Raw genomic sequence first — 11,331 nt, 5'->3', positions numbered from 1 at the left:
TGAGTCTTAAACACAATTCAACGTAATTAATTAGACAAGAAATGAATAAAAAGAGTAAATCACTTATGTCTTTTTCCATTTACGTTAATATCTATCTAAAGAAATGCAATACTTAGCTATATAATATAAATAATGTTTCCAATACTAAATTATAGGGTGAAATGAATAATGAATATATAGTATTATATTTTAATTATCCTCTCATTGTCTGCTTATAAATTGAGGGATAGTTATCTATAAGCCATTTTAGTTTATCACAATTTGGCTTCTTTCTCTTTTGAATTTCCTCAAGTTTACTTCTGCTTTGGTAATATTTTGCGTAAGCGATATCTTGAAGTATTTTTCTTTCTTCAAATCCACATTCTCTGGTAAAATGTAACATTTCAATTTGTACTTCCAATTCTTGTAATTTCGTCGAATTTGGAGGAAATAAACTATCAAATTTTCCTTTAGGGTTGATATAAAAAGGTACATTGTGTATTCCAGTCCATTTTTCTCCACTATATTCACTAGTTCTATTTAGACTAAATATTGGACTTTCATCGTGAAAAAAAGATGGTATAAAATTACCAAATAAGGCAAATATAATCATAAGCAATACAGGAAATGCTTGAATTAGACCAGCAATTCTACCCAATGGTGTTCCCTCTCTAATGTTATTGGAATTAGATGAGGAAGATGAATAGGATGCATAGTTAGAAGCTCTAGTTCTGTTACCATTACCTCTTGTATTAGCCCTATGCCTTTGAAAACTAACATCGACTGGAACACCACCAAAGAACATTCTAAATAAATCTTCTGGAGTTAAGAACCCGTCACCACTTGCTCCGTATTGATAATATCTAACATTTTCTGACGAAGAGTAAGATAAAGGAGGGCCGTCTTCGCCAAATGCATCGTAATTTTCTCTTTTTTCAGAGTCAGAAAGTGTTTGAAATGCAAGAGCTATTTTTTTAAAGGCTTCTTCAGCACTTGGAGCCTTACACTTGTCTGGATGTAATTGAAGTGCTAGTTTTTTATATGCCTTTTTGATTGTCGAGTCATCGGCATTTTTTGTTATTCCCAACGTGTCGTAATAATTTTTTGCTTTTAATATTTTCTTGCAAAGTCTTTCAGATTCATCAGACCCTGTATCTGTTCTACTATTTCTTAGTCCTCCATCATTATCCTTTTTACCACTATCAGTCAAGTCATTCCTGGATTTGAATGACTCAGTACTATTATTTTTACTGTTAAAATTATTATCATTACTATTACTATAACTTTCACTTTCCAAACTATTTAATAACTTAGTTACAGAATCACTTGGGAACATTCTATTTGCCTTCTCTAAAAGTCTTCTTGCTTTGTGTAAATCCCCATTTTGAATTGCTTTTTTTGCCAATTTTTGACATCTGTCGGCTTCTTCCTTATTGCTATCCATTTTACTATAAATACTCCTTTACCAGTACCTAATTACTAGTTTTTGTTTGTGTGCATTAACCTAAACAAAATATAAGAAGACATAAATACACATGTTTTTCAAAATAGTAATTGTTTATTTAAATATTAAACCGTATTTATACCTACTCTCACACTATACCACCTTCATGCATATAACTTTCAATTATTCAATGTGAACAAACTGTAATTTTATATATTGCGTAAAGAAACTACAATATAACTAAAATTAAAAAGTCCGCACTATTTTCTCAAATAGCTTTGCTGTCCCACTTGTATAGACATCAATATGTGTTGTTAACTTTTAATAGAAATGGTATCTGCTTTTTTTTGTATTTCCTTATTTAGAACCAAAAAATAGTATTTGCTCAAACAAAACCAATGAAGTGGGTACACACTGCCTATTTCCCTACCTTAATGATATCTTATTAATACTTTTTCACGTCTCTTATCGTAATTTTATTTTCAGCCTTTGAAATAATCCTTTTGCGGGAAATCCCCAAAGTTCTTTTTGTACCTTTTACAACCGTTATTTTCGGCCATATAAATCAATAATATAGCGCCTATTTTAATTTTGATTTACAATATACCGCCTAATTATTAATATATTTCCATGATCATAATGGTACCAATATATTTGAGGCGAGTCATTATTTAAAGATTAATTATAAATAATAACTTTGAGTATTAAGACACATAAAAAACGTAAACAAATCAAGGGTCAAATAGAGAAACAGTTACTAAAGTCCAAGTCAAGACACGGTATATAAAGGCAAAATAAAAATAGAACAAAAAATATATTGTTACTATTGTTAGTAAAAATAGTATTATAATTAATAGGTAACGGGAGAGTAAGGTGAATATATTTACTCTATCTATATTAAGGGTCTATAATAAGCAAACTATAATTGTTTTGTACATTTCTTTTCTGTGCTTAAACGTCTCTTTAAAACAATTACTAAACCTAACATAACGAGACAAAAACATCACATATCGTTTTTTTCAACCTAAATTTACCTTTCTTGGTGTATTCGTGAAAAAAGAGTAAGATATACTGTTAAGTATAAGTTTGACTAAAGATTGTTCGTCTTGAATACAATATACTTTAAATAACAATGGCAGGTGACAACGAACCAAAAATAGTTGAAGTACAAGATCAGGATCAAATAAGCAGTGCAGGAGTGTCTTCGGAAGATGAGGAAGTAACGGGAAACGAAGTTGAAGGTGGAACAGTTCGTCATAGAAATAACAAGGGTGAGAGGAAGAACAGGAAGCTTATTCAAAAACTTGGTCTAAAACCAATGACTGACTTTGAGAAAATTGTTATTAGGGGAGCAAGAGGACTTTCTTTCCAAATAGTTAATCCAGAAGTGTATGTAGTTCCTGGAAATAGAAACTATATCATTTTCGGAGATGCTAAACTCGAAGACCGTAATGCGACATCACAAGCTGCAGCTCTGGCAAATGCAACGTCTCAACTTGAACAAAAGTTGGCTGCAATGAAAACATCGCAGGAGAACAATAAACAATCATCTTCATCTTCCCACACAGCCTCTATCCACAATGAACATACTGATCATACAGCTTCAATATTTCCATCAGGCAATAAAGATGAATCTCATGAGGACATTGATGAGTCGGATGTTGATCCGGCAAATATTGATTTGGTAGTTAGTCAAACGGGATGTTCAAGGTCGAAAGCAGTTCAGGCTTTGAAACTCAATAACCACGATGTAGTTGAAGCTATTTTATACCTTTCACCATAGTTTAATTATTTAATTATTTCTTACTATCGTTTTTTCTTTCTTTAATTCCATAAAAGTGAGTTATTGTTGTAAATCACTCCAGATTTGAAATTTTCCGCTATTTTCAAGTTATTTTTTGTTCCGCCCCTGTTAACGTCTAACTTATGAATACCAAATATAACCTGTTTCACATTTTATATATCTAGATATACTGCAGATGTCTTCCTTTTTTCATGGTTACCTTTTAAAGTTTATCTAAAAGAGGACTCCGAATAGTGTGACATGTCAGTGCATAATTCACATTCCTAAACAAAAAAAACTACATTAAGCTTAATTTATGACTTTACACACGTGTATCTATGTGAATTATAATTAAATTTAAACACATAAAACAGGATCGACAAATAATTCACAAGTTTAGAAAGCTTTCCCTTTAATATTTGTATTGTTTTTTGGTCATTTTTATATTATTCTAGATCTTAAATTAGTATTTTATTAAATGCAACTTTGGCGCCTTTGTGATATTTATTAGCAACTAGAGCCACATTAAAACTCAAAGCTGTGAATACCCAAACAAATCTGTGAATAGAAATATTATTAGACTTTATTATAAATTTTGGATTAAAATTTACTCTCACTTTTAACCATAGGGAGTTAGTTCATATTAAAAGAGTGAATAGATATGGAGGTGTAAACAAAAGTTAGGTGTATGGTGAATTTTTGATGTTAAGTTGAGTCAAAAAACTATTTTTCATAGAATAAAGGTTGTGGGACAAACAAATAATAATAAAATCTAAGGGTTTAGATATAAAGATAATAGAAAAATAAAAACCAAGTTGGGACAAGACATAATATTGAATAATTCTAAACATAAATATAAATACAAATACATATGTATATAACCATATATTCAAGGTAACAATACGATATAATACATAAAATATTGGCAAGTCAGTATATAGTTAATTGTTGTGGTAAATATAGATAATATATATTCATACTTTACAGAAGTTATTGTTTTTTTATTGGGTGTAAACAAAAAGTAAAATGGGAGACAAAGATCCACTTTCACCTTTGACTCATTCCGATTCAATGGCATCTTCAGATGAAAGAGAAAAAAATAATGGGTTGTCTCCAAATTATGATTTAAATAATAGTAATCGTCTTAGAGAGACATATGTAAAATTCAATACAATGATAGGAGAAGGAACACCAAACAGGGTTCAGAAATGTAAGTCAATTGGGCTTACAGGAGAAACATTTTATGATTATGACTCACCATTTGGTCCGGAGGACGATATATGTATATTGCACTTTAATGATGTATATAATATAGAAGAAGACAGTGATGGGTGTGGTGGAGTATCTAGATTTGTAGAAGCACTCAAGTCGTTTCATTCTGCAAATCCGTTATTGTTATTTTCTGGTGATGTTTTTAACCCATCGATAATGTCGGTTACAACAAAAGGACGTCATATGGTACCTTTTTTAAATATGATGAGAGTACATACGGCTTGTTTCGGAAATCATGATTTTGATTTTGGTATTGATCATTTAGAATACTTAACTGGTTCATGCAATTTTCAATGGATATTATCAAATGTCTATGACGCATATACAGGTGAACCACTTGCTAATGCTAGAACATATAGACTATTTGAGTGGCAAGGAAGAAAAATAGGTATAATGGGTTTGGTTGAAAAAGAATGGCTTAAAACATTACCTACGATTACAGAAGAAGATGTTGTATATAAGGACTTTGTGGAAGAGGCTAATCGAATATCAAAATTGTTGAGAGAAAAAGACGCGGAACTTATAATAGCACTAACTCACATGAGAGCTCCTAATGACGAATTACTTGCAATAGGTGCTGAAGATATAGATCTTATATTAGGTGGTCATGATCATGAATATTATGGGGTTAAAAAAATAGGTGGTACAATAGTAGCTAAAAGTGGTACAGATTTTAGAGACTTAACAATGATTGTAATTAAACCTGGTTTACATTGCTTAAAATGTCCTAAATCAGAAAGTAAATTACATTTAAGTGATTGTAAATACTATAATAATGATAAATTATATAATGAACTAGTTCTTTCTTCAAATTCTAAAAACAATAAACTTATTCCAAATAACAAAGGGAGAGGTGAATTATATTTAAAGAATTTTTCTGGTGGTTCTATAATATCGTGGGCTTATATAGATGTTGGAATGTTTCGACCAAATAAACATGTAAATAAAATGGTTGAAAAGTATTTGAGAGACCTTCAATCTCAAATGGACAAAGTAATAGGTGAATCTGCAGTTAAACTAGAAACTAGATTTGCAATTATAAGAGTATCAGAATCCAATTTAGGTAATTGGTTAACAGATATAATGAGATCGGCCGCTAAGACAGATATTGCTTTATTAAATTCAGGCACAATTAGATCTGATTGCGTATTTAATATCGGACCTATTAAGAATAAAGATATACTTCTCATGCTTCCAATGGTTGACAATATTGTCAAATTAGCTGTTCCAGGTAATTTATTGTTAGAAATACTTGAAAATGGCGTTAGTAAATGGCCAAGTAAGGAGGGGAGATTTTTGCAGGTTTCCGGTATTAAATTTCAATTTAATGGAGATCTTGAACCTGGAAATAGAATTGTTCCTGGATCAGTTTATGTTAAAGATATAAATAATTCAAACGAATATACTCCTTTAGACTTAAATAGAGTATATACCGTAGCGACCAAAGAATTTTTATATACTGGAAAAGATGGATTTGACAGTTTTACAAAATGCGAATTATTAAGTAATCCAGAAGACATGCCTCCTCTCCCTACTCTTGTAAGAAACGTCTTCTCTTTAGCTGCAATGGCAAATGGCTACAGAAAACCTCACAATCTCTCTACTGCAAAAAAACTAAAAACGTTCTTATTAAATCCACAATTAACAATGACTGGATTAAGTAAAATTACTTCAAGAAATAATAATTTTGCTCTCAAACATTCTGATACACTGTTATATAATCAAGAAAATCACAATGAATCGTATGAACCCGAATCTGATTCATGTTCAACGTTCATGGTTCAAGTTGAAAGGGAAGGTAGAATCATTAGAGTCGGAAATTCTCCTGATCCAGTCGTCGAATCTGGGCTTGAAAGGGTAGACTAATCTTTTTATGAACAAGTTACATTTATCTTTGAAATCTTTTTTTGTTTCTCTCGTTAAGTATGTCTCTCAAATACTCCCTCTTACATTGTGAAATTACATTTATTATTAATACATTTAATGACTCGTCAAGTAAATTAGAAATAATCTCGAAATTTTTGTAATTAAATTTGTTTTCTATAAGATCTTTATTATATTTTTCACTAATAGCATTTCCTATTAGTTCAATATAATTACCTATGTCAATTAACAACAAAGATGCAGCTTCAATTGTAGATATATTACTTTCTTTATTTTGTTTTCTTAAGGGGCCAAAATCTGATATTTTTTTGCTTCTTATAACTACACGTGGAATATTCGCAGGAAGAAATTTATTTATAGTTTTTGCTTGTGACCACGTCCCATCTATTAATATTACTTTTAAACATAAATTACTATAATATTCATGTTTATTTACAAAATTTGACTCTTTGCTATCCTTTGGTAACTCGTTCTCATTAATATCGAGTCCTTTGCTGATAAGTTTTAGATGATTCAAATAAAAACCATCCAAACAAGCATGCAGGCTTACAGATGATTTATTGTCTGGGAAAAGTATTATTGTTTCATTGTATTTTTCTAAATTACTTGAAACTCTTTCAAAAAGTCTATCATTGTCTTCTGGAATTCCATGTATAAATATTTCAGAGTCCGGAATTAACATTTTTATTAGTTTACCAGTATTTGAAGATTTAAATAGTTCCCTGTCATTCATCAATATTAAAAACTTTATTTTTGGAAGTATTTCGATTTTATTTGCTTTCTCTGATAAATTCAGCAGATCAGAACATATACAATATGGATCCTTTACCAAAAAGCAGTTTTTGCACTTTACAAATTTACTAGCTTTTAACTCCTTCTGCTGTAACTCATTCATAGATCTTGCAAGTCTGTTCTTGACCACTAACGAGTACCGCTCTCCTGGACTCACATCTTCAAGTGATATGGAACTTAATTTCTCATTAATGTTTAAGAAATCAATGAGACCTTCCATTCCCTCTATTTTCCTTTAATCTTACAAAAAAACACTGCAATCTCTATTTTCACTATATATAACACTTTGATGTTATATAACCCTAAATATGCGTATTCAAAGCTTTTCTTTTTTATTTAATATATTGAATCAGCAACTTATTCTACTTTTTGCAATACTATTCCCACTTCAGTATTCAGTTTCTGCGTCAATTGTTATCCATTTATTAAATACTAATTCATTAAGCTGTAATATATTGTATTAAACTGTTTGTCTATCTTAAGTTAGCATAATAGTCTTAATGGCCAAAACAAAAAAAAATTGATTCGAAATGTTATATATCAATCCACCCATATATTTATCTATTCTTTTGTTACCTTTTTCACACTCTTACACTCATTTTTATCTAATATATACCTACATTTGTCAATATTATATATACTAATTAGAAGTTTCCCGCCATGTAAGTACCAAACGCCGGTAAATTTATGTTATGTTACTCCATATCCCAGTTATTTATGTTTGATTTGAAACGTTTAATTAAATAATTATGTTCATTCTTAAACAATTTGTATAGATCTCAAGGTTCACTATAATTTTTACTTCTCTCCATTTATAGAGGTAGATTTATTGCAAACAAAATGTATAAGTGATAAAAAACGCTGAATTAATTTTAACATTTTCAGAAAAATCTGATGCTTCAATTTCATTAATACCGAAATTTCTGATACATTTGCACACAATAATTGCGTATTACTAATTTACTTCTTCGAAAAAAAACCTTCATTCCTCAATTTTTTTATTAGTTGATTTTATTATAACTTCATTAGACGGTGTCTCGATGTAAAGTAATATAGTCATTGGAATTAACATGATTAACGTTTTGAAAAGGAAAATTGAGTTTTGTGATATACTGTATATATAATGTGATTTAAGGATAAAAAATAAATTATTCTATATATTTCTTCTCTGGTCTACATTTTTTTATTCTTTTAAAAATAGAAATTATAGTATTTATCGGCAAGTTGTTGCGACTGAAAAAATTAGTAAATTCCGTTAATGGAATATTGTTAATAGCGATAAAATATAAGTAAATTCAATTTTAGATTAGCTATTAAGTTTTTTGTTGAGATAAAATGGAAAAAAATATCATGGAACTTGGTGGAAACTTAAGTAACCAAAGTACGATTTCTACATCTTTAGATTCAATTGATTTAGATGGTTTAAATGTTGAGCTTGCTGCAAATGTTGAATGGTTGAGCAAGATCGTTAATGATGATAATACTCAAGATATAAGTGAAAAAATACTATCAATTACAAATATTGGGAGTAAATTAATAAGTACATTTTACAAAAGTAAATGTATTCTATCGAATAAATTCTATTTGTCTAAAGATAAGAATAATATTCCAGAACTTTTATCAGTTATAAATTTGGGATCTAATATTGAAAGCCACCCCAATGTTGTTCATGGTGGATTTTCTGCAACTATTGTTGATAATTGTTTTGGAATACTTGCCCATCAAATTTTTAAATTTCCTGTAACTAAAACATTGAACTTATCATACAAAAAGCCAATTCAACCAAGCTCAACTATTATTGTTATTTCAAAACTTAAGGACACAGAAAATGGCGAAAGTCCTATTAGAGGAAACAGAGCAACGCTTGTTTCAGAAATATATGATATTAACCGTGAACTACTTATTTCATCCGAAGCTATTTTTGTTGATATTTCAGATAGAATGAAGTGACTTGAATTGTTTAATTTTTCCTCTTAATTTCATTATGTAGGAAAAGGGAAGATAGAATGATTATATAAATAAGTACAGAACGTACTTTCACTTATTCTTTCGAGTAAAAACAAAATATCTCTTTAATCTTAGACGATACTAAGCAAATATTGTTTTATCATACTGTTGTTAGTGTAGCTTATTTTTTTATGAGAATTTGAATTAGTTTATTGCATTCCTGATTATTTCAATTAATTTCTTGTTTTAAGCACAAAAATTAATCCTTAGAATGCCCAATACTGTGTGTGAGATCCCGTCTAATGGTTGATTGGTGCGAAAAAAAATTAAAGGTATCTAGTAACTTGCCTCGAAATTTTAACAATGTTATTGGTGTTTAGAGATCATTGTTTAATCCCAATTGAATAATCCGAAATAACACCTAGTTCAAATACACAATAATGTGCGAAAAACACTGCAATTCACTAAATATTAAAACACCATGTGTTTTTAAATGCCTCTACTAATTCCTCATTGTCTCCACATCACCGCACTTTGTAGATAAAACCCTATTTAAATAATACTTACGCAATTAACAGAAAGGTGTAGAACTCAGAATAAGTTGGCGGAGTAACAATTAATACTTTGAATATTAGTACTAAGACAAAACTACCAAAATAAGTACACAAAAGCTTTTACAGACGAAATTCCATATTACAGTGAGAATTGAGAATGTAAAAAAAATAGTGAATTAAAACTAGAGGATCCCAAGTACATTCCACTTATATTCCTACCCTTATCGCAACACACAAATATATCAGTATTCTATAAAAAAAATATTACCAATGTACAATTTTAATCGTTAGTTAATTCTTAACACACTTATTCTATTCACTATTTAAATTTTGACTCGATTTAAATTAAAGTGTATAAAAATAATCCACCTTTTACTATTTTACTATCATATGTTTATTTACAGTTACTTCTTTTGACTAACTAGTTACCATTACATATACATAGGCGGTATAACGCCATGTTAGTAGTATTTTCTTTTTATATTAAATAATAAACATTATTACTATATAAATTTTAATTATTGGCTTCCAACCCCTCACTACCTTTTTTATTTGTTTATTTTAATTAGAAAACAATAGTAATTAATGTATATTTTTGGTATATTTTATCTTTGCCTCACCCTTTAATTTAGTTCTGAAGATTTGTTTGCAAATCCACTTCACCGTTTTCCAGTGAAATTTGTTTTTTCAATCATCGATAACATCTTATTTAAAGATATACAAGCTTTTATTTATTAGTTATTGTTTTTAGACAGAGAAAGATGAGGTTTTTATATTTAGTTTTATCACTTGCACTATTATTCTTTGTTTCGTCTGCAGATGAATTAGGTCAACGACAACTTAGACGTGGTTCAGCACCATCTGCTGATATTCCAAAGATCGATAAAGTAGGTCTTTTTGTTGAAGGATTTACAGCTGAATCCATCAAAAGAACAAAAACGATCATTTCTGTTGGACTTGAAGGTGCCGAAATTCTTGAACTTTTATTAAGTGATTTGCAATCTGGCCAGCTTGATGATGTCAAATTATTTGCTGCTCCCTCAGACCCAGCTCCAGGTGCCTCTCATATTGTTGGACAAGGTATGGCTATCCTTGCAGGTTTTGTTGAGAAGGGTTCACTCCTCTTCTCTCAAATGAGTTCTTCTTCAATTCTCTGCGAAGAATTCATTTACAATGGTGAAACTACGACGAACTCACCTTTTATCTATGAAGGTCAATGCATTGGTCCACTCACAGAAACTGGTCCATTCCACAAAGACTCCAGAGCCGCAACTATCAAAATTTCCGGCAGGGAGGAAACGAACAATGTGTTTGTTTATGGTGGTTTCTACTTCAAGGAAGCAAGTCAAAAGGAAAACTGTATTGTATTGGCAACAATTACCCCAAATCCTGATTCTGAAGTTACTATTGAATTCAATGAATCTGCAGACCCAGAGGCAGTTATAGTTGCATGTAAACATGGAAATGGTGCAGCAATTTTGTCAGGTGTTTACATTGACCAGAACAAGTCGTTTATTGGTGCATTATTGGATGAGATTCAAGAGTCTGAACATCTCAGAAATGTTCATGATGCCCTCTCAGAAATGCCCATTTACAAATCCTCTATTTACGGTTTCCTCCTTGGACTCATCTTAATGGCCAATAAGTAAGGAATATCAGCATTTTTTAAAATTCGG

The 11,331-nt window shown here is 30.2% G+C and overlaps 6 protein-coding genes across 6 annotated transcripts; 4 read left to right on the top strand and 2 right to left on the bottom strand.

Moving 5' to 3' along the window:
* Positions 1–193: 193 nt before the first annotated feature.
* Positions 194–1,423, bottom strand: FG379_000768 (uncharacterized protein; the record flags this gene model as incomplete). Its single annotated transcript, XM_067326178.1, has 1 exon — positions 194–1,423. The coding sequence occupies one exon, from the start codon at positions 1,421–1,423 to the stop codon at positions 194–196; it is 1,230 nt and encodes a 409-aa protein (XP_067182863.1).
* Positions 1,424–2,555: 1,132 nt separating this feature from the next.
* On the top strand, positions 2,556–3,206 carry FG379_000767 (nascent polypeptide associated complex alpha chain with an NAC domain; the record flags this gene model as incomplete). Its single annotated transcript, XM_067326177.1, has 1 exon — positions 2,556–3,206. The coding sequence occupies one exon, from the start codon at positions 2,556–2,558 to the stop codon at positions 3,204–3,206; it is 651 nt and encodes a 216-aa protein (XP_067182862.1).
* A 1,026-nt stretch (positions 3,207–4,232) lies between these two features.
* Positions 4,233–6,344, top strand: FG379_000766 (nucleotidase (5-nucleotidase 2-cyclic phosphodiesterase) of the calcineurin superfamily; the record flags this gene model as incomplete). Its single annotated transcript, XM_067326176.1, has 1 exon — positions 4,233–6,344. One exon carries the CDS (start codon positions 4,233–4,235, stop codon positions 6,342–6,344), a length of 2,112 nt encoding a protein of 703 aa, XP_067182861.1.
* A 22-nt stretch (positions 6,345–6,366) lies between these two features.
* Positions 6,367–7,374, bottom strand: FG379_000765 (uncharacterized protein; the record flags this gene model as incomplete). The annotated part of the gene is made up of 1 exon (XM_067326175.1): positions 6,367–7,374. The coding sequence occupies one exon, from the start codon at positions 7,372–7,374 to the stop codon at positions 6,367–6,369; it is 1,008 nt and encodes a 335-aa protein (XP_067182860.1).
* Positions 7,375–8,489: 1,115 nt separating this feature from the next.
* Positions 8,490–9,104, top strand: FG379_000764 (uncharacterized protein; the record flags this gene model as incomplete). Its single annotated transcript, XM_067326174.1, has 1 exon — positions 8,490–9,104. One exon carries the CDS (start codon positions 8,490–8,492, stop codon positions 9,102–9,104), a length of 615 nt encoding a protein of 204 aa, XP_067182859.1.
* Positions 9,105–10,416: 1,312 nt separating this feature from the next.
* FG379_000762 (uncharacterized protein) lies at positions 10,417–11,304 on the top strand (the record flags this gene model as incomplete). Its single annotated transcript, XM_067326172.1, has 1 exon — positions 10,417–11,304. The coding sequence occupies one exon, from the start codon at positions 10,417–10,419 to the stop codon at positions 11,302–11,304; it is 888 nt and encodes a 295-aa protein (XP_067182857.1).
* Between the last annotated feature and the right edge of the window lie 27 nt (positions 11,305–11,331).

Source organism: Cryptosporidium bovis (assembly GCF_009768925.1).
Source record: "Cryptosporidium bovis isolate 45015 chromosome Unknown contig_16, whole genome shotgun sequence".
NCBI classification, from domain to species: Eukaryota; Apicomplexa; class Conoidasida; order Eucoccidiorida; family Cryptosporidiidae; genus Cryptosporidium; species Cryptosporidium bovis.
This window is presented reverse-complemented; position numbering and strand designations above follow the sequence as displayed.